This window comes from Azolla caroliniana, unplaced genomic scaffold (genome assembly GCF_043228905.1).
Source record: "Azolla caroliniana isolate FFs.n. ecotype wild unplaced genomic scaffold, voAzoCaro1.0.p SCAF_9, whole genome shotgun sequence".
NCBI classification, from domain to species: Eukaryota; Viridiplantae; Streptophyta; class Polypodiopsida; order Salviniales; family Salviniaceae; genus Azolla; species Azolla caroliniana.
The window spans coordinates 6,502,117-6,526,090 of NW_028230444.1; the positions used below are offsets into that span (position 1 = coordinate 6,502,117).

At 44.8% G+C, this 23,974-nt stretch overlaps 1 protein-coding gene across 1 annotated transcript; it reads left to right on the plus strand.

Moving 5' to 3' along the window:
- The first annotated feature begins 1,309 nt into the window (after positions 1 to 1,309).
- On the plus strand, positions 1,310 to 3,732 carry LOC147860043 (pentatricopeptide repeat-containing protein At2g13600-like). Its single transcript, XM_087325142.1, has 2 exons — positions 1,310 to 1,594; positions 1,626 to 3,732. Exons 1-2 carry the CDS (start codon positions 1,590 to 1,592, stop codon positions 3,061 to 3,063), a joined length of 1,443 nt encoding a protein of 480 aa, XP_087181268.1. The 5' UTR covers positions 1,310 to 1,589; the 3' UTR covers positions 3,064 to 3,732.
- Positions 3,733 to 23,974: the final 20,242 nt, after the last annotated feature.

Consider the following 23,974-nt stretch of genomic DNA (forward strand, 5'->3'; position numbering starts at 1 on the left):
GCTTCACAAGGGTCGTAACACTGAGCCTCCATGCAGAGGTACTCGAGTTGCAAGCGGAGAGCCGTGGTTGAGAGTTTGAGAGACGAATGTGGAAGTGTACATGGCTTCGATAACTCTTTGAAGATGACAAAGAAGGACTTGATGGATTGAGGAGGGTGGATGTCAAAAGAAGGAGTAAGTTGGATATCCTACAAGAGAACGAAGATGGGATTACCTCAAATTGATTCGCAGTAAAAAGGGTGTAAAGCCACTTTAACAAGTGGTGATAATGGGATGATGAAGCCTCCTTGAATTGCCAACCCACGATCAAAGGAAGAACTCATGACACCAAGGTCATTAAAATGGTGGAAAGAAGGGGTAACAAAATGGAGGCACAACCCAAGTGAGGAATGTATTGGGAGGACTGCTAGGGGGCACAAAATTTGATGAATTAACAAGGATGCTGCAAGACCTCCAAATAACCTAAGAAATGAGGATGGCAAACGTTCCCCTCAAGATCGGCGACCAACATTTGTAAAAACGTGTACACGTGTTGAGATGACCCAAACCACCAAAGGCTTCATTGTGGAGAAATGGAAGGAGAAATGGAAGGAGAAATGTGGACCAACCTTCAAGCCATGTTGCGAGATAAAGAAAATAACGAACCTCAAGCGAGTGATGGAAGAGAGTATCCCCAACAATCACATAGAGGTCACTCTATGAGAGATTCTAGGTATACCAAAAAGAGAATTCCACGATGGCATCATAGACTTCATGAAGAGAAAGCGAAGCTCAACCGAAATGGAAGGGAGGAATTCCTAGCAAAAATGCCATCCAATGTTTCGTTTCATGAGCAAAGCATCCATGTCCGGTTGCAATAACCAGCATAATGTGTTCTATTATTGTCCGGCAGCAAAGGACTCCTCGAAGTATGAGGGGGCACTTGGAACTGGCCCATTGGAGTAACATAATAGGAGACAGTTGAGAAACATTCAGAACAGACACATGGATGGCTGAAAGATGTACATCGTGTGCATTAACAATGAACATAACAGGTGAGAGATACTGATATACCTCGATGGTTCAATGATGTACTACATAGTGTGCATCAACCATCGCGAGGCATGGTGTGTCCGATCGCTCGCTCCCTCGTCATGTGGTTTGTGTAATCCCGATGGATGGCAGAAGGACTCGTGTGGCATCGGGAAAAATGACTTTGTTCCACCACAGAATACATCTCGTTTTCTCGTCCACGGAACTTTCTGGGTTCCTCTTAATATTAAGATTAGAATTTGGGCACCATGATCCAATCAATGAAAAGAAGATATATACAGATATGTATAGCCATGGCCTCTGAATCCATAGTTCATTTCTATGTTTCTTGCACCTCATGCCGGGTTGAGATTATTTAGAGATCCATTCTGAGAGAAATCCAAAGTACCCGCAATCTCCTGTTTCAGGCACAAACAGAGTGGATCAAAGCCCCATGGATTCATGGTGAGCACACTCCAGCTTGGATTTATACCAACAGAAGGAACTTGTGCTCATCATCATCATCATCACCATGACATGGTTCAGGAAAAGGATTCTCTTTTGGCGGCAATAAAATCATGTGGTGAACTCAAAGACCTGCAAGAAACTAAAAGGACACATACAATCCAGCTTGGATTTATATCAACAGAAGGAATTTGTGCTCATCATCATCATCATCATCATCATCACCATGACATGGTCCAGGAAAGGAATGCTCTTTTGGTGGCGATAAAGTCATGCGGTGAACTCAAAGACCTGCAAGAAGCTAGAAGGATACATGCGCATATTCTCTCGAAAGAGATCTATCCCAAGGATTTGTATGTGAGTACTGTTCTGCTTCGCGTGTACTTCAAATGTGGAGCCATTAGAGAAGCACAAAAGGTGTTTGAAGATCTTCCTCGAAGGAAACTTGGATCTTGGAACTCACTCATAGTTGGGTATGTCCGGCATGGTCTCTCAGAGGAAGCTTTAAGCTGTTTCTCAAGGATGCGAGAAGAGCCGGATATCTCCCCGGATGCCCTCACTTTTTCATGCATTCTCAAGGCATGTGCAAATACAGGCTCTCTGGAGATAGGAGAAGAGATACATAACATGGTCCGCAAGCAATGCTTATTAGGAAAAGATCTGGTTCTTGGCACTACATTGGTTGACATGTATGCAAAATGTGGCTTGTTAGGAAAAGCACAGGAAGTGTTTGATGAGCTTCCAGTGCAGGATGTTGTCGCTTGGAGTGCTCTAATTTCTGGTTACACACAGCATGGATTGGCTGAGAAAGCTCTGGCATGTTTTCGGTCAATGATCAATGAGGGCATCTCCCCAAATGTCGTCACATTCACTTGCATTTTAAAAGCTTGTGGAAGCATAGGATCTCTAGACATGGGAGAGGAAATACACGCGGAGGTGAAGAAGCAAAAGTTATTAGAAAAAGATGTTATGCTCGGTAACACATTGGTGGACATGTATGCAAAATGTGGCAGATTAGTCAAAGCACGAGATGTATTCAACCAGCTTCCAATACAGAATGTCGTTTCATGGAATGCACTGATTGCTGGGTATGGACAGCTCGGTCAGGCAAAAAGTATTCATTACTTTATCAACAAAATGGTTGCACAAGGTATCATGGCTGATTCGGTTACCTTCCTTGGTTTGCTCTCCACTTGTAGTCATGCAGGACTAGTGGAGGAAGGACAAATAGTGGTTAAGTATATGCATGATGTTGGTTGTCTAACACCAACTTTAGAGCACTACACTTGCATGGTTGATCTTTTCAGCCGAGCGGGGCATTTTTATAAAGCCATAGCTCTAGTTGAGGAGATGCGGGTTTCTAATCGGCTTCCATTGCTTTTGGCTCTGTTGAGTGCTTGCCATAAATGGGCGAATGTTGAGCTAGGGAAGTGGGCATTTGAACAATCAGTACAGCTAGATGCAAACTGCAGTGCTGCATATATTGGCATGGCAAATATATATGCAGCTGCTGGCATGCAAGCACAAGCTTTCAAAAATTTGAGCTTAGATTTTAAAAGTGGAAGAAAAAATTTGGTTGGTGGATAGATGTCAATAGGAATATTGGTCACTCATTTATCTGAACTTGCATGGACACTGTTGGTGGGCAATATAATATGTGTCTCCTATGTAATGTTACAAAAGACTTGGAACTTGGATGGATATTGTTGGAGAGCAATATATATCTTCTATGTAAAAGCTACAAGAGTTTTAGGACATGCCTTGATATTGTTGGTGGGTAATCTGTATCTGTATCGAAGAGTTTTGGGACTTGCATAGGGGTAATATGTATCTTCTATGTAAATCTACAAGAAGTTTATGAAAAGTTGTTGCAGTAGGGTTATTCCCTATTCTTGCACTTCATTGGGTCTCAGAAGACATTTCAAATGCTGACAAGAAAGACATTCTATGTGGCTATTGTGGAAAGGGAGTAGTTGCATGTCCAAAGTTGGTTCACTAATCTATTTGATAATGAGCCTTTTGAAACCGCCGACGACTAAAAGACCATTTACACCCCCTAGAACAAGCAAGGGTATACAAAACTATTTTTATGCCAATCAATCCATTTGATAATGAGCCTTTTGAAACCATTGATGACTAAAAAGTCCTGTTACCCGTATAACAACCTAGAGTATACAGTATCATTGTTATATTAACCCTTTTCAGTGTGAATATGTATTTGATGCTATTTTTATGTCATGCTTCTTACTATGTGAATCAATTGATGTTGTCTCTTGTAATTCTCATTGTTGCAGATATTAGAGTGTGCGATCACATGTCTTAGATAGAAAGACACCTGAAATTGGGAGCTCAGGTGCTTCTATTGGAAATGGTTGCGTTGAAATCTGCTTCCTGAGTTGCAACTGTTGCCTACAGTGGGGAAATGTGTTTCCTTCGGTTCCAACCATTCAAGAGATAACTTTTTGTATGCTTATTCCCTCCATAAGTGAGCTTAAGGCAACTCGATATATTATCTTATTTTTCATGCACGATACTGGATGATAAGATTGCATTTGCGCATGTATTTGGAATAACAATGTAACATCTAAAGAAACTTGATTTCCTTCATTGCAGGAGGAGGACATAACTTGCATATTAGTTGACAAACAAGAGGACCCAATGACTCAATTTTTATAATACATATTAAGGAAAGGAAATGATTTATGACTCTAAAGTGATGATCAAGAGACCCAATGAATCAATTTTATAATACATATTAAGGGTGATGAATTATGGCTCATAGCCTATAGGATGGTAACATAAACGGATGCTATGAATGAATATAAAGGTAATCTATTTATCAACTTAGACTTGATATTTGCATTTTGACATCTACAATAATGTTTATCATAGAGATGTAAGCCAAGACATTTATGTTAGTGAAGGCACCAAAACATGTTTTACAAGTTCCACATTACCCCACTTCTAACAAGCCCTTAACAAAGTATGCCAAGGTATCACTATTACAATTGAATGATATTTAAGCAATGAATGAAAAATAGTACAGAAGGAAGACAATATTTTAAGGGTGCTTAACCAAGTGAAGGACAAGAGAGGAATATGAAACCTCGTCAATGTCTCACACCAAATATGATCATCATATTATACTTTGGAGTCAAGACAAATATTGATACTAAGAATAAGAGCTTCGCCTCACCAATAAGAGTCTCAATACCACCAAATATGATCATCATATTATATTTTGGAGTCAAGACAAATATTGATACTAAGAATAAGAGTTTTGGTTCACCAATAAGAGTCTAGATACCATTTACGAGATGCCATAATTAAGTCCTTAGGGGTCTGTCTCAAGTACTAGAACAACCAATTTTCTACCCTTAAACCATTAGATTTATCCTTTAGAATATATCCCAAGGCTAGTACCAAAGTAAAAGGCGCACCATCTGGGGAAATTGTAGAATACCTTGCAATCAGAGAATTCCATAAGACCACATCACCATCTTGACATTTGCTAAACATGTACCTTGATTCCCCAAGTGAACCATTCTTAGCATACATGTCCACCAAAGAAGTGCTTATTTGAGAATCATTATTTCTTGACCCTTGCCTATGGCTTCCGTGCAACCACGATCTTTCAAACTTGAAATGCATGTTTCTCAATCAGCAAAAATTTCCTCTCTGCATCTGCTCAAGGCAATGTAGCACTTACTTCTTCTTCGTCATCATCCATATTATGTGTATAAGATGGGATCTTCCTCTGTCTTCCTCAATAAAATCTCTATGTGATTTTGATGCAACACAAAAGGAACTTGCATATCATGAAAGTGAAGCACCATTCACGCCGTGGATGATGATGCATCACCTACTTAGACTTACCTCCCAGGATTAAAGATGTGCTACCGCAAATTATAAATCTTCTCCCCTTCCTGAATCACCGCTCTCAATTACCATCTTTCCTTTTATGTCCAAATCCCAAAATGCATAAAAGGGCAGCTTATGCAAACGGAAAATCAAAGTCTTGCAAGTGCTCTCTATGCATCCTGTAGTCAGCCCCCTTTTGGTTCATAACCACATATGTTGTTAGTACTTTTGTATCAAATAGCCATATTTGTTGTTAGTGGTTTGGTCGTAGCGTGAGGTCTGATACATATAGTTGATGTATGCATCGTGTTGAATACCCCTATGGTATCTACAAGCTCTGTAGTAGCTTCAATGACTTGTGTAAGTTAGGATTTATGTTGCATATTGTTGATTAGATCCATCATGTTCCTCCCATAAATTGACATATTCGCATTTGTGGGGCCTCCCCCATGAATGAACACGAATGAATAAAAAACTATTCGTAAAAGAAAGAGTTCATAAACTCCCTCCTTTTTATTCTCCCAAATATAAAAAAGGGAACTTGACAATAAAAAGGGGATATTTTTATTTCACAAGAAAAGGGTACTTGACACTACTAATATTTTTATAATAGATGTAAAAATGTAACCATTTTATTTTTAATAAATAAATAAAATAAAGTTTCATTAATTTCCCATTTTTTACTATCTCAAATTTTGTGGATATTTTTATCTGACATTAAAAAGGGGACTTGACACTAATCATATTTTTATAATAGATGTAAAAATATTTGGTTTTCTTTTTTTAAAATAAAATAAAGGTTCATAAACTTTACCCTTGTTTATTTTACTCTAAAAAGGACACTTCAAACTAATCATATTTTTATAATCTATTAATGAGTGATTGTGCTTTTTTTTCATGAATTAATTAATTTTTATTATGTAAATTTATTTTGCAAAGTAAATGGTTTTATAATATTCTTGGAGCTATTTCATATTCTCGAATATTGCAAATATCATGCATAAAGAATATCACGATATTCACGCATGTGCCATTCTATGGTTCCTCCTCTACTAATTAATCCATTGAATTTTTCTTTTTATGTCTTGTTGCTTCCTCTAGAGCTAGTTGTTCTTCACTTCTCCATATTCACTCAAAAATAATTGATACATCTACTTGTGTCTATATATTTGTCTTATGGTCACTTGTGTCTCTTTAAGGTTATGGGCCCACAATGTTGTCATTCCTTCCTAGATTTGTAATCCATCACTTTGTGGCCCATCATTAGTAATCAATAATATCTAGAGCTTGAGATGGCAAACCTCAAAGATTGTATTATTGACAAGCTCATAGATAATAATTTTCCATTGTGGAAATGGAAGATGGAGATACTACTTGATGATAAGGGACTCTTGAAGATAATCAAAGGAGAGGAAGTGCTACCAAAGAAAGATTCTGAAGAAGATATAAAAGCTTACAACAAAAGAGAGAAGAAGGTATATGCATTTTGTAAAGAATCGATGGTGATTCTTGTGTAGCGGAAGATATGTGTGTTATGTGTATGTGTGAGAGGAATTAGAGGAGAGGAGAGAGAACACAAGATAGATAGAAAAAGGAATACTCAAGAAGAAGGTGTATATTCACAAGTAGAATAGGAAATACAAAATGTAGCATTACGAGTCACAACCAACATAGTATGAAGTATAAGGAGGGTGCTTTATATAGAGTCACCCTCTCTCTTCATTAACTTACAACAACCACTCTCTCTCTTAGGGAATGTAAAGACTCATAGTCATGGGGAATATGTAACTCATTAGTTATGTGTCATAGAATATGATTCTATGACACAGTTTAATGTGTAGAGAGTGGTATGACTCTTGACCTTTGAGTGCACATATATTCTCAAAGGTGTGTTCACACATTGCACTATGTTGAGCTTGATTCTCAACACGCCCCCTCAAGCTCAACTCGGGTCAGTTCCTTTCAGTTGATGTCCGCTTCAGCTCGTATCCGGTTCAGACAATCTCCGGTATCCACTTCGGCTCGTACCCGGTTCAAACGGTATTCGGTTCTCACTTGTACTCCCCCTCAAGCTTGGCAAGTCAGGAATCGTCAATCCGAGGTCTGACATGAATTGCCGAAGCTTGTCGGCTCTTAAGGCTTTGGTGAAGATGTCGGCCGTCTGAAGATTCATGTTGATGTGTTGAAGGTCGACATCTCCGACCTGTACACGCTCTCGAATGAAGTGATAGTGCACTTCAATATGCTTTGTGCGTGCGTGGAACATCGGGTTCTGAGCCAGATATATACTGCTCATGTTGTCACAGTAAATGAGAGTCGGATCCTTGATGGGGACGCCCAGATCCTTCAAAATCCTCTTGAGCCATACAACTTCACATGCAACTATAGTTGTGCCCCTATATTCGGCCTCCATACTCGAAAGTGCGACGGTGGGTTGCTTCTTACTACTCCAAGATATTGCTCCGTTACCAAGTGAGAAGACAAATCCGGAGATCGATCGTCGATCAGCTTTGTAGCCTGCCCAATCCGCGTTTGTGTACCCTTCGAGTCATATTGGTACGGCCAATGCGTAGAGAACGTCGTAATCCATTGTGCTGCTCACGTATCGTAATACTTGCTTAGCGCAATCGAAATGGATATCTCGCAGAGTTTGCATGAATTGGCTAAGGAGTCCGACTAGATAGCTAAGGTCAGGTCGAGTGATCGTGAGATAGATTAGGCTCCCGATCAGTTGACGATATTGGGTCAGCTCGCACTCGTCTATGCCGGAGTCAGCATCTAGTTTGAGGTTTTGCTCGGGAGGTGTAGCCACCGATTTGTACTCAGCCATCCCGAACTTGTATACAAGTTGAGGATGTCTAGTGTCGTTGAGAGATCATAATGCCAGTCGGAATCCGAATTACTTCGATGCCAAGGAAGTAATGGAGCTCCTTCATGTCCGTCATCTCGAATTTTCCGGAGAGGAGGGACTTGACCTTGTTGATGTCGACTAGACTTTCACCTCCAATAACCCGATCATCCACGTATAGGATGATGACAGTTAGGCTTCTAGAGTCGTGTCCTACGTAGAGGGAGTTGTCGGATTTCGACATTCGAAAGCCGATTTGATGAAGATATTGTGTAAGCTTTGAATGCCAAGCACACGGTGCTTGCTTGAGGCTGTAGAGTGGCTTCTTGAGTCGGCACACGACTTTCGGATGAATGCTCGATTCAAATCCGGAAGGTTGTACCATGTACACTTCCTCTTCTAATTCGCCTTGGAGGAAAGCGTTCTTGATGTCCATCTGGTGGAGGTGCCACCCTTTCGTTGTTGCGAGTGCAATTACGGTCCGCACCGTCGTCATCTTTGCCATCGGGGCAAAGGTCTCTTCATAGTCGACTCCATGTGTTTGTGTGTATCCTTTCGCTACAAGTCGAGCTTTGTAGTGGTTGACGGAACCGTCGGCATTATACTTCACCTTGTAGATCCATCTGTAGCCAATTGCCCTCTTGTGTGGTGAGTGGGGAATGAGATCCCATGTCTCGTTCTTGCGTAGTGCACACATCTCCTCGTTCATTGCTTCAATCCATTGCGGGTCCTTCGCGGCTTCGGAAGAGGTTTCCGGATTCTGTATTGTTGCCACCTTCATCATAAATGCGTAATGATACGCCATTTACTCGTCGTAGCCGAATCGGCTTACGGGGTTCTTTTGATGGGTGGATCTTCGAAACTTCTCGTTTGCGGATTCTAAGGCTTTCTTCACTCCATTTGTCTGGATGTCAAGGCCTTCGAACTCACTATCAAGGGAGTGAGTCGATTCAATGCCGTCGAAATGATCATCTTCATACTCTGGCATTTTGGCCTTCCCTTTGTCTAGCTTCGAACTCGGTCAAGATGTGCTTTGATCGCTCGGACGCTCTTGTGGTCCGCTCAGTCGGGTCGTGATCGGACTTTCTTCGAACATGTGCGTAAGGCTATCTTCATCCTCTATCTCTTGTTTGGCGGATTCTAGGTCGAGCGGAATCGGAGTCGAAGTTGTCTCTAGTGCATACCAAGAGGCGGACTTGTCAAAGACGACGTCTTGACTTACGCGAACTTTTCGAGTCGAGGGGTTATAACACAATGTACCCCTTTTGCTCCAGTGAGTATCCGATGAGGATACATTTCTTCGACTTCGGGTCGAGCTTTTGTCTTTTTTCATCGGGGATGTGCACATACGCAATGGAGCCGAATATCCGGACGTGTGATAGATCTGGCTTCTTTCCGAAAACTTTTTGTGCGGAATGAGGTCATGCACGCCGGATGTCGTACACTGATTCATGAGGTATACGGCCGTGTTAGCCGCTTCTGCCCAGTACGACTTCGGCACATGCTTTTTGTTCATCATGGCCCATGCTACTTCGAAGATGTGCCAATTCTTTCGTTCGGCCAGTCCGTTTTGTTGTGGCGTATGTCGACACGAAAACTCTCACCGAATTCCTTCTTTCCGTAGATACGCTGTAAACTCATCCGAGAAATATTCCTTGCCTCCATCCGATTGAAGACACCGTATGTGTCGACTCGTAGCTTTTTCGACTCCACTCTTGAATTTTAGGAAGTGTCCAAACACTTCGCTCTTTTGCCGCATCGGGTAGAGCCAAGTGTGCCTAGAGAAGTCGTCGATAAAGGTTATGTCAAAGATTGCTTGCGGAAGCGTTAGAAAGAACAATACAGAGAGAGAGAGAGAGAGAGTACGCGGGAGAGACACACACAGAGAGAGAGAGTGAGCAGGACACACTATTTTTCAAAATTATATGAATACTCTGTGCTTTGTATCTACAACGCACTCATTAGCGCTATTTATACAAGTCCACACGGGACTGTTAGAAGTACAGTGTACTTCAATGCTCACACGAGCATCTGACACTAACTACGAGACTATAACTGCCTAGTAGTCTAACCTATACTAGGCTTCCGGTTACAGATTGGATCCGGCATACCGGCTCCCCAGCTCACCGGTCCTTACTACTTACCAGTTCGGTTCCTCACCGGCATACCGATTCATCTCGCTTACTAGCTCAGGCTTATTCAGCCGATCCGGCTCCGGTTGAGCTTGCCGCTCAACACTCCCCCTCAAGCTCAACCTGAGGTAGGGTCGTAGTGTCAACCTCTGTGGCAGTCGGTTCTTCCAACCGACTTCTCCTGGCGTCGCTTCGCCTTGCTCGCGCTCCTTGTCCGGTCCGGTCCCGTTTGCTGCGACCCCTTTGGTTCTGCGCGCCTCAACCTTTGGCATGTCTGCTCAATAGGCCCATCTCAGCTCCTTCGCTGCTATGACTCCGGCGCTTGCCGATCCGTCGGTTCCTCTCCGATGGCATCGACTTCCGCTGCATCCGTGTCTCCTTGGCCTCTCATTGATCCGACTCATCCGGATCCGTCTGTTCATCCGAATCAGTAGTCTCCGACTCGTTCCAGCTCTTGTCCGAATCAGTATCCTCTGATTCGATTTTCGGCTTCAGGCCTCTCACCACATTGGACCACGTCCGGGTCTTGGCCTTCTCCGTGCTTCCCTTGGCTTCTTCAACCGGGTCACCGAAGTCGAATTCTTCATTCGACTCCGTATCATGGCTAGTACGATCGTGATGACCTCCGCATAGCATGCACTTCTCTTCCTGAGTGTACACTTCTTCTTCACAGCCGCTCACTCCGACCTGTTCGGATGTGCCGACTTCCTTCGTCGACTCGGCTTCATTTTTCTTCTTGTCTCCACCTCTACCAGTTCTTCTCTTACCTACGGGTTCAACAGTTTTTTTGCCTTTGCATCTCCCCCTCAAGTGCGGCACGTCGAGATGTTGAACACCAAGCATTTCGGTAAAGTGTTGCAACTTGTCCGACCTGAGCGGCTTGGTGAAGATGTCGGCAACTTGCCGATCCGTGTGAACATATCGTAGTTCAACTTCACCGCTCAGGACCCGCTCACGCACGAAGTGATAATGCACTTCTATGTGCTTTGTGCGAGCATGGAACACAAAGTTCTTGGCGAGTTGCATGCTGCTAAGTTATCGCAGTAGATCAGGATCGGGGTCAGTACCTCGATCCGCAGGTCTTGCAGTAGTCGCCGAAGCCAAATGGCTTCGCAGGTGGCAACGATCACGCCCCGGTATTCAGCCTCAGTGTTGGATAGAGCCACTGTTGGCTGCTTTTTGCTGCTCCACGCAATAGCCGCGCTCCCAAGAGAAAACATAAAGTCAGAAGTTGAGCGACGATCCGTTGCATCGCTAGTCCAGTCGGCATCCGTGTAGCCGACAAGCTCTTCAGTTATACCTTGCCGGTATAAGAGCCCCCGGTCCTTAGTGCCACTTACATACCTCAGTATTCGTTGCACGCACTGAAGGTGCTCCACGGTCGGCTTCTGCATGAATTGGCTTACCACTCCGACTGGATAGCTAATGTTGGGTCGGGTGATGGTCAAGTAGATCAGGCTTCCGACTATTTGTCGGAACCTTTTCTCATCGCAAGCTGGTCCGGAGTTGGGACGGATCTTTTGGTTCTGGTCTTGGGGTGTGGAGACAGGTCGGCGTTCCGTCATGCCGAACTTGTACAGTAAATTCAACACATAATGGCGTTGAGAAAGCAATATGTTGTCGGGGGTGCGGATCACCTCAATCCCCAAAAAATAATGGAGGTCCCCCAAGTCCTTCATATCGAATGCGTCCGACAACTGGGACTTGACGCGGTTGATTTCCGGAAGACCTGGGCCGGTGATGATTAAATCATCAACATAGAGTAAGATACATATCGGACCGTTTGAGCCTTGACGGATGAACAGGGAAGAGTCCAACTTAGAGGCACCAAACCCCATCTTTCGCAACCGGTGCGTGATCTTAGCATTTCGAGCACGGGGGGCTTGCTTCAAGCCGTACAACGACTTCCTCAGCTGGCATACCGCCAACTTGTTCACCTTCGACTGAAATCCGAGGGGCCGAGTCATAAAGACTTCTTCTTCAAGATCTCCTCGAAGGAATGCATTCTTCACATCCATCTGATGATGATGCCACCCCCTTGCCGCAGCAACCGCCAGTACCACACGAACCGTCGTCATCTTCGCTCCAGGAGCGAAGGTCTCATCGTAGTCGATTCCGTGGGTCTGCGCATATCCCTTCGCCACTAACCGGGCCTTGTACCGGTTAACTGTACCGTCAGCATTGTACTTTACCTTGTACACCCACTTGCATCCCATTTACAGTGACGGGGAGGGTCAACCAGGTCCCAAGTTCCGTTGGCATCCAGTGCCCGCATTTCTTCCCCCATAGCGGCACGTCAATTTGCGTCCTTTGCCGCTTCTGCGTAGCTCTCCGGCTCACGCACTTCCGCGACCTTGGTCATGTATGCATAATGATGCGCCATGTACTCGTTATACCCGTACCATTTAACGGGATCCTTCTGGCGGGTGGACCGGCGTAACTCACCATTACCCGGTATGAGACCCTTCTTGGCCGGTTCGGTCTTCGTTCCCAAAGATCTGCCTATGTCCTTGCCGAAGTCAGATACGCACCAATCCGACTCATCATTGCCGATCTCGAATTCCGGCATCTTCTACTTCCCTTTCTCTTTGCGTGTGAACCGTCTCCTCGGTTCCTTGCGCGGGGAGAGCACGACAGAGTCTCTCATTCAGTCCGCTTAACCGAAACGATTCCGGACTCTCATCTTGAATCCCGGCTTCATCTTTCTCTACCTGGGCCGGTTCAAGCTCACTAGCCCCATCCTCCAACATCAGGTCGGGATCGGAAGTCGGAGTTGGTAAGGAATACCACGATGCCGATTCATCAAACTTGACATCTCGGCTGACTCGGACCTGCTTCGTCCGAGGGTTATAACACTTATACCCCTTTTGTTCTTGAGCATAGCCGACTAGGATGCATTTTTCCGATTTTGCATCCAGCTTTCTCCGCTTCTCATCCGGCACATGTACATAGGCTATGCTGCCGAATAACCAGAGGTATCTCAAATTCGGCTTGTGCCCGAAATACAACTCATCAGCTGACACCTTGTCCCCGATCCGGTTTTGGATGTAAACAGCCGTTTGGACCGCCTCCGCCCAGTAGAACTTGGGCATGCTCTTTTCCTCCATCATTGCCCTAGCCGCGTCAATCAGCGACCGATTCTTCCTTTCGGCCACACCGTTCTGTTGCGGTGTGTATCTGCAGCTGAATTCTCGCCAAATTCCTTTTTGTTGCAGATAGCTGTTGAATTGGCTGGAAAAGTACTCTTTTCCGCCATCCGACCGTAGGCATTTGATCTTCCTCTCCGATTCCCGTTCCACCATCTTCTGGAGGCTCCGGAAACACTCGAAGGCTTCGCTCTTCCGCTCAATGAGGTAGATCCACGTATGCCGCGTGTAGTCGTCGATGAAGGAGACGAAATATCGACTCCCGCCAATACTAACATTTTGTGCCGGTCCCCACACATCCGAATGGATAAGATCGAGCTTGTTATGGCTTTGATTTCTTTCGGTGGGGAATGGAAGTCGGTGTTGCTTCTCGAGTTGGCAAGCTTCACAAATCTAGGCTCTCCGGCCGCTAAATTTCGGCAAACCGAAAACGACTTGTTCCGTTTGCAAGTCTTGAAGCCTCCGGTAGTTGACGTGGTCAATCCGCTTCTGCCACAGGTCGATATCCGACTCGACCTTCTGTCCTTTGGCGAACAGTGTGGTGCCAACGTCATTGGTGTTGAGGATAAACATCCTCCCATCTCTGCGCCCTTGCGCAATAACTTCGCCCTCATCCTCAATGAAGCACCCGAGGTGCGTAAACCGCTCCTGCATCCCCTGGTCGACGATCTGTCCGACCGACACCAGGTTCTTCGTGATCATCGGAACATGTAATACATTCATCAGCTTCCCCCTCTGTCCGACGTGGCTCAAGGGGACTTCTCCGACGTGCACGATCGGAGTGTCGTCTCCGGTTTCGACAACTCCCGGTTGGTTCGGCTTCTCCAAAAAGGAGAACCACTCCTCGTGGCTCGTCATGTGGTTCAATGCGCCGGAGTCAACGTACCACACTTCCTCCAATTTGGAAGTGGTCTTCTTCATTGAGTTTGCCTTGTGCTTCATCACCAAGGCTGGCCCCTTACCGTTCTTGGATCCTCCCGATCCGTTTGCGTAGTGAGAGCTTTGTCGGCCTTCCTTACTGGTCTTACCAGATCCGGATTTATCCGAATCGGCATGCTTTCTCCAGCACTCATTTTCCCTGTGGCCCTTTTTGCCACAATACCAGCATTCCATAGCGGATTTGTCTTGCCGGCCTCCGGCACCACCTTGACTCCCTCTACTTGTGGAAGTCCCAGAACTGCTATCGGCACGCTCATTGTGCCTTCGTTCCTGCTCTTGCCAGCCGTCTCCTTTGCGTGCCGACCTGCCTCGTCCACCACGCCCACGGGACCAATCCGCTCTCGTGTACAACATCCGGCTGTCTGGGGATGCACTGGTAGATGCACCGGCGTGGTTCTCCTCTACAAGGAGCATCGACTATAAGTCGAAAAATGAGGGCGTATTCTCCCTTGTACAAACCGCAGTCCGGAAAGCTCCGATCTTGGATGCCAGGCCTCCAAGACAGACCTGCACTATCTCGTCTTCCTCTACGGTGACGTTAATAGAGGCAAGCGAGTCACAAATCCCTTTGATCCGGGTTGTGTAATCTACCACCCAGTGCGGGTGGCAGTGTTGGAAGGTAAGGAGTGGTAGTGTTGGATAACAATTCTAAACTATGGCTATTTGACAACAAGCCCCTATGCGATTTGGAGTGGGATCCATTAGAGGTATGGGGGCAGAAACCGGGAACGAACAAACTGGAGGGTTTTTTTTAATATAGTACTAAGTTAGGAAGGCAAATCATTGGCTCCAAATCAGTGGGCGTTGCTCAGACTCGCAATAGTTTGAGGGATAAAGGCATATCAGATGACTTGTTGAAGTTGTTTTGGAGGAGACTATGGGCGTTGGATATGCCAGTAAAAATAAAGGTTTGGTTCTGGCTTCTTGGCCATAAGGTGATACCTGTGGGGGAGTGGATGAGGTGTCGTGGTGGGAAGGCTAGTTGTAAGTTATGTGAACACTCTTTGGAATCGATACCTCACTATTTTTGGAATTGTGTAGAGGCGATTATCATTTGGGGCAGAAGTCTCAGGATAGTGGCAGCATGTGGTATGAATGGGAGAGTTGTGTGGGGGTCCTTACAAGGTTTGAAGCTAACCGGGGAAGGTTGAGCAAAACAGTTAAAACCACATGGTCATGGATTTATAGTGCAGGATCGCAGCGTGTTCCAATGTGTTGGAGTGAAACCTAGCACAAAGTATGGTTTTTTTTAGGAGATATGGATGTTGGTGGCGTGCTTATCAATCTGGCACATTTGGACCAGGCGATGTATGTTTTTTTTTCAACAATGAAAGCTCCTAAGCGGTGAGGTGTTGCTCAACATTTGGCTACGTGGACAATACGACTCGATTGATGGGAACTCGGATGAAGCAGAAAGGGATCGGTCAAATTTTCTGTTGAAATGGGGTGGTTCTTCTATGATGGTAAAATCATCCTCAAGGCTTGAATGGAACTACCAAGCACCGAAATGGGTTTCCGCCAATGGATTCCATTAGTGGACATGAGGTGTAAATATGTATACTAGCGGTACAACTAAGTTACCATGTAAAAAGAGTCGGTGGGATACTTTTGTTGTAAATGTCGGGGTGGGGATTATGATTAGTTTTGTGTGGAGAAGTATGAGTTTTGCTGAATATGGTTGAACTTTGATGTACTTCGTTTGCTAACTAATGTGAGATAGTGTTTTTTTTTTTTGGGGGGGGGGGGGGGAGAGGGGGGAACTGTTCTAAAAATTTCTCCATATTCATTATGAATCAATCATTGATTATATACTTAGAGATGTCACATCATTAGAGTTTGGTCAATTGGATATTTGTATAACCTTTTATATTAATTTCAACCAAGAAACTAACATGTCGTAGAGTTTCAGTAAGAATAGAGGTTGTTTGCATTAACATCTACTCCCCATCTACTTTTATTCAACAAGGTTGATTGTTCGTGATTTAATGAATATCTGTTATAATTTCACATAATATTGTGAAATGCTCTCAAGAATAGCCTTCCTTTCATTATGTCTCAAGTTACATTTTATAGACTCTCTCTTAGTGTGGAGGGTGTTCTCCCGCTCCAATTAGCTCTACTAATTATGGGGCTTGGTGGGGGCCTAGTTTGGGTGTGGTGCATGAGGCTTGGTAGGGGCCTAATTTGGGTGTGGTCTATGTGTGGTGCATGGGGCTTGGTAGGGGCCTAATCTAGGTGTGGTCCATGTGACCACCACAATTCCCCCTTGTAAAAAAAAAATTAATGTGCAGTCGAAGCGCGACGAGGCGTGGACGACGGTTCCAGACGGGGGGATGACACGGGCGTGGGCGTAGGCATGAGTGTGGGCGGGGGCGGTGGTAGTTGATGGAAGGGCTTCATGCGAGACTGGTGAGCAAAGGTAGAGCGGTTGTTGGAGGCGCGGAGGAGCAGGTATGTAGTGTCGCGTATCTGCTTTTGAACTTCGAAGGGACCGATCCATCGGTGCATGAGCGATTCGCTGAGACCGCGACGACGGATGGGGAAGTAGACGAGGACTTTGTCACCGACGTGGTATTGATGGTCGACACGGCCTATATATCGTGTTGTCGTTTTTGGCGTAGTTGTGCCTGGTGCAGGTTGCTCGTGATGGCTTTGCGGAGGAGGGGCTGGAGTTGTTGTAGGTGGGACCACCAAGACACTGCGTCAACGTGGAGTCGTGTGGTTGGTTGCAGGACTGCCACTTCTGGGGGTAAGCGCGGGTCCCTTCCGTAAAGGGCCCGAAATGGGCTAATGCGGGTAGAGGCTTGCACAGTTGTGTTGTAGGCATGCGTAACGAAGGGCAAGATTCGGTCCCAGGTTGAGTGCAGCGTATCGATGTAGGCTGAGATTTGTTGTTTTAAGGTTCGATTGAGGCGCTCCATCAACCCATTCGTTTGCGGATGGTAGGGTGACGTGAATAACTGTTGGATTCCTAGTTGTGTTGAAACGAGGCGTAGGAGCTCACCGTTGAACTGGGGTCCTCGATCGGACAAGATTTGGAGTGGGCAACCGTGGGGGAAGATGATTTTCTCCAATAGTTTGGAGACGATGGTCATAGCCTTTGCATCTGGGATAGCGGCCGTCTCAGCCCAACGCGTCAAGTACTCGGTGATGACGAGGATGAATTTGTTCCCTCCTTGTGACTCGGGAAAGGGGCCCATAATGTCCCATCTGACGATTTCAAATGGAGCTTGAACTTGTATCGGATGTAAGAGGCCTTGACCCACTTGAGGTGATTTGATGGCCTGACATAAGTTGCATGCTTTGATGTAGGAGGCGACCTCGTGGCGTAGCCCAGGCCAATAGAATTTGCGACGAATTTTGTCGAGCACCTTATGAAAACCCAAGTGGCCGGACAACGGGTGATCGTGGAAGAAACGAAGGTAAGACTGGTGTAGTTGCTCAGGCACGTAGACTCGGGGTTCTTTGCCTACTTGACAAAAAAGTAGGACATTATCCTGGATCATGAATTGCTTGGTGAGGGATGATGTCGGTTCAGCTCGTAGGCGGTGGCAGATATCTTGGATTTGTTTGTCGTGTTGTTGCATGTTGGCCATTTGGGACGAGGATATGGGGAAATCGATTGTGTTGGAGGTGATCTGGTTCGCCTGAAAGGATATGCGGGATAATCCATCGGCGACGATGTTTTGTGGACCATGGCGATAGCGCAGAGTGAATGTGTAATCCTGTAGCGCCAAAACCCAACGAAGTAAGCGGCCGGGTGGATGAGCCTTCTTTATGAGGGAGAGCAATGGCTGATGGTCTGTTTCGACTGATGTATTTGATCCGTGAAGGTATGGGTGGAAACGATGGAATGCCCAGACGATGGCGAGGAACTCTTTTTCAGTTGTCGAGTAATTTTGTTCGGCTTTGGTAAGTGACCGACTGATGTAGGCAATCGGGCGGAGTTGGTCGTTGTCGTCGGATTGGAGCAGGACCGCACCAAGGCCGACATTGGAGGCATCCGTCTGCAGATGGAAAGGCTTCGTGAAATCAGGGTGGGCCAGGAGGTCAGAGGCTTGGAGTGTTCTCTTGAGCTGCAGGAAGCTGGATTCGCAGACTTCGGTCCACAGGAAGGGTGCGTCTTTTTGTAGGAGCGTGCGTAGTGGGGCTGACAGGTCGGCTAGCCGTGGGATGAAACGAAGAGAGAACGTGAGGAGGCCGAGGAAGCGTTGAAGCTGCTTGACTGTGGTGGGGCGTGGGAATTTTTGGACTGCTTCTGTCTTCTCCGGGTCCATTTGTATTACGTCGGAGGAGATGACGTACCCAACGAAGCGGAGGCACGTACTACCCCATCGGCACTTCTTCCATTGCAGCTGCAATCGATAGCGTTGAACACAAGTTAGGACCTCCCGAAGGACTTGAAGGTGTTCTGCCCAAGTGCTTGTATGTACCAGAATATCGTCTAGATAGACGATGACGACACGGCGGGTGATGAGATCATCGAAGATGGCATTAGCCATTCGCTGGAATGTGCTCCCCGCATCAGACAGACCAAAGGGCATCCGTGTGAACTGAAAAATGCCTTTCCTAGTGCGGAATGCAGTTTTGTGGGCATCGTGAGGATTCATCGGGATCTGCCAATATCCCGAGGCTAGATCGAGGGAGGTGAAGTACTTTGATTTGCCAAGCTGGTCGAGGAGGTCATCGATACGAGGGAGAGGGTATCGGTCATGGGTGGTGACATGGTTCAGTTGTCGGAAGTCGACACAAAAGCGGTAAGAACCATCCCCTTTCTTTACCATGTGTGGCTCCGAGATCCACTCGCTCTTGGAAGGTGTGATAATCCCTTGTTGGAGCATAGTTTTGATGGCGTTGTCGATGCGCTCGTGGTCGAGAGGCGAGCGACGTCGGGGAGCTGCGTTGATGGGGCGGGCGTTGCCTGTAGGAATCGTGTGGTGAATCGGAAAACGGACCGAGGGAGGTTTTACAGGTGGTGTAGACAACGAGGGAAAGGTGGCGAGGAGCCGTCTGATGTCGTTGATGCGCTCCGCCGGTGATATCAGGTACTGTGTGTTGCTGATGTGGGTGGTATCCCGCGGAGTAGTGAAGAGCGCGATCGGAATGTGATTTGGGAGGATGAGCTGTTGTGCGGAGAAATCGAGACAGACTCGACTATGGAGGAACCAATCACATCCCAAGGTGATTGGGAACAACTGGCGCGGGAGGACGTAGAAACGATGGTGGATCTGGGCGGAACTAATGGTGAGCATGCACCTGACTTGCGTATGTGAGTGGTACACCCGTTGTTGGTCGCCGAAGAGGATTTTAATGGGCGGTGCGTGGCTCGTGGGAAGTTGTAATTGGGTGACTAAATTTGCGCTGATGGAAGAGATGTTGCTGCCGGAGTCGAGGAGAACTTCTTGGGTCGTGTGCTGGAGGCGGGCGATTGTGGTACAAACGGGCGAAGTTGATGAAGTGGAGGCGTGGACGTGCGAGGGCGGCTCGATCGTGGGAGAAACGGGAGAAGTTGAGGACGTGGAGACGTGGACGTGCGGGGGCGGCTCTCCCTGCGGCACCCCGCGCATTAGTTTTCCGGGAGCTCAGAGAGGGAGGCAGCGTCCGCTAATTGGACGTTCTGCTTCTGTTGGTGATTCTGCCACTTTCGGCAGTGACGCCGAATGTGGCCATAGTTGTTGCAGTAGAAACATTTGGGGCGTCCCTGGCTGTCTCGTTCGGGCAATGCACGCTTGGCACGTAATTGCGCGTTCTGGATGTCGATGTCCATGGGAGTGACGGCTGGTATAGTGTTTGTATGATCATGACTGAGATTACCTGGTGTGTGCATGTCGTGCGCGTCTGCAGCTTCGATGCGTTGGGCAGTGAGGATGGCTTCGTGTAGTGTCGTCGGGCCTTGATCGCGTACACGGCGGCGGAGGTCATGTCGTATACGCGGCCAAAAGAAAAACAACTTCATGTCCTCCGACATGTTGGCGTCAGCCCGGCGTAGGATCTGCACAAAACGAACCGCGAACTGGGTGATGGGTTCGCGTGGTTGTTGGGTAATTGACTCAAGTTGTTGTAGGGCCGTCTGGCGGGAGTCTTGATGAGCAAAATTCCGAATCATGGCTGCCCGTAACAGATCCCAGTCGTTGCGTGTCTCTTCGGGTTGTTGTACAAGCCATGTTGCCGCGATATTCTCGAGGAGTGTCTTCATCTCCATTGCCTTCCGAGGGTGTGGCCACTGGTGGTAATTGGCCACCATTTCGAAATGATCCAGCCAAGAGAGGACGTCTTCCGATGGTAGGCCGGAGAACGGTTTTGGGCGAACTCGAGAGTCCGGGAGATTTTGTTGTGGCTCGGATCGTGCTGAAAGAAAGGACAACATGGCTTGGTTAGTATGGTTAACTTGTAAAATGATGTTGGACAGATCTTGAACCAGTTGGTCGATTGGCGATGTGGGCTGGTGTCCTTGATTGTGTTGTAGGAATTCCGGATTCATCGAGTTTGCGTTGTCGTCGTTGTTGTCGTGTTGCATCGTGGCGGGCGTTGTTGGGGTCGTGAGTTGGGGTGGCTTGGCCCGTCTTCTCCACCAAGATGTGAAATGCTCAAGATGTGAAATGCTCTCAAGAATAGCCTTCCTTTCATTATGTCTCAAGTTACATTTTATAGACTCTCTCTTAGCGTGGAGGGTGTTCTCCCGCTCCAATTAGCTCTACTAATTATGGGGCTTGGTGGGGGCCTAGTTTGGGTGTGGTGCATGAGGCTTGGTAGGGGCCTAATTTGGGTGTGGTCTATGTGTGGTGCATGGGGCTTGGTAGGGGCCTAATCTAGGTGTGGTCCATGTGACCACCACAATATTTGATGTTTAATGTTTATTTTCTAATATTTAATGTAGTGAGATAACCACAATGGTCACCTTAGACTCAGTGTTGCCTTTTGATGATCGTTTTGACCGTTTTTGGCAAATTTAACGGTATATGAAGGTTAATTTTAAAATGAAACCGTCAATCTTGACAGGCATATATTTTATAAAAACGTAAAAATGAAGGTTTAAATTTTGTTAATACCATCGAATTTTGCTAAGTCCAAAATAATTGTACATGTATTAGTAGTTACAAATTACAATTCATAGGCTATCACTACATACCAAGAATTATGTGATTTAGGTGTGCTATTAGAGGTGCCTAATATGCCTAAGTAACATGATTATATATCTTATACTAGTAGATATGGAGGATATGAATTTTTGGTTGCCTTTGGGAAATATCTTCTAGAAATTCAAAGCTCAAACCTAATAAATTCCCCATCTACTCTTTGATGCTAGATGAAAGTATTGACAATGGATTAGAGTTGCACCTCATTGTGTATATTACATACTTGCAATGTGGTGGTTGTGGGCCTAAGGAAATTGAATATATGGGTTTGTTGAAAATTCCCAATGGTAAAGGTAGAACTATATATGAACATATATTAAACATATTAGGTGATCGATGCCTCAACATGAACAAGTTGATTAGATTAGCCATTGATGGTCCATCATCAATGATTGGTAGTGAAATTGGAACAGTAACATTAATGAAAAATGATGTCCCAAAATTGGTTTGTGTACATTGTATTGCTCATAGAGAAGCATTGGTTATTTTAGATGTATCTAGAGATATCTGTGAGCTCATTCTTGTAGAAAAAATTGCAAATAAGGTATATGCATGGGCTAACAATAGTACCAAACACATGAAATTTTAGAGCTCTTGGAGCAAATGCAATTGGTTGCTCATAGAACCTTACAAATTCATAATATTTGTTGGTTGTCATGTGGTTAAGTCATGGAAAGTCTAGTAAGTATAATGCTTGCAATATTACTATTTGGAAGAAAAGAGAACTTAAAAGGGTGGTATAATAAAGCTTGTATCTATAGTGTACAATTTTGCTTTTGTATGATGGCTGATGTGTTTGCATTTGATGAATATTTTGAGCTTAAAACTTCAAAAAGAGAATTTGAATGTAACTTCAATTGGTGCAGAAATTGATATTACTATTTCTAATTTGCGGAGGTCTTTCTTGAGAAATGACACATTTGCAGATGGAGCAATGTATTTATCCAAATTCTTAAGATGTTCTAAAGTTGGGTTTTTGGAAATAGAGGATAAAGATGGCATTACATATAGACATGAACTATACTTCAAACAAACTCCCATGGATAAAGCAAGTCACAATGATAAGAATCTCAATATTGAAAAATCTAAGGGAATGACGCCATTTATAGATGGATCACTTGAAAGTTGTATTAAACTATCTCAAAATTATGTGCAAAAGATTATTGATGGACCAAATGCAAGGTTCTCTGATTTAAGCTTAAGCCTCTTCAATGTAGCAAAATTATTCAGCCCATGCCATTATGCAGAGGATAAAGTGATTAGGGATAGTAAAGCAAAGACATGGTTGGGAATTTTGATTTCTCACTTACAACCAAATGTTGATGTCAATGCATGTCTTCAAATTTTACATGATGCAAAGGCTTGTGGAATGGAACTCTATAGGTTTGTTGACACTTTACATTTAAATTGTGAAGGCTATATACTATGCGTGAAGCTTGGCGTATGTTTTGCAAAATGAAGGATTGGCAAGATAGTTTCCCTCATTTGATGAAATTATGGCACGCTACTTTGGTCATTCCATCTAGCACGGCTTCGTGTGAGAGAGGGTTCTCTAAGCAAAATATCATCAAAGAGATGAAAAGAAATTGAATATAGAACATTTAGATGATTTAATGTGAGTCTTATTGAATGGGCCACACATTGAAGAAATACAATGGGATCGTGTATATGAAAATTGGAAAGATGCAAAGGATAGAAGGGTATAATATATTGTTTAGTACGAATAATCGATGTATTTACTTTTTGAAGGGCAACTTTTTTGACAAACCATCATTTGACGGGCAAAAATTTTGGAATACCGTTCTCATGACAGGCAATGTTAGCCGTCAAAAGGCAACACTGCCTTAGAGCTCATGTCTACTACACATTATTCAATCGATATTTATTGGATATACTTTTTGTGAATATCTAGTGCTCAAGATTATAAGTTTAATATTTGCATGCACATGTTTATTATTATTATTTTGTTCTCATACCTAGTATAGTGCATGACTATTTCCTAGATTGATGGCTACTTTAATTTTAACATACTTTGAACCATTAGACATTCAAAGCTAGATATGATACTTCAAAAGTTCTAAAAGTCCAATAGTGCACTTATGGTTCACATACCCTTCAAATAGGCTACGTCTTATCATAAAGCTAGATGTGCTCAACATTGAATCTCACTCAAGTCCATTTCTAGAATATTATGCATATTCATTTGTTGGTTGAATAAATTCTTAGTGGTTTGATGTAGATCTAAAAGCACAAGTATATCTTCGTTGAAAGTCAAGTAAAACATTTCGCTAGAATCAACAAATGTGCATACGGATAATACATGCAAAAAGATAGCTAATATATACTTTGCATAGTTGCATAATGCATTCATTCATCTTGATCATAATGTTTAATTGTAATAAGATCAACAAGGCTTGTCATTTTGTCCTGTTGTTT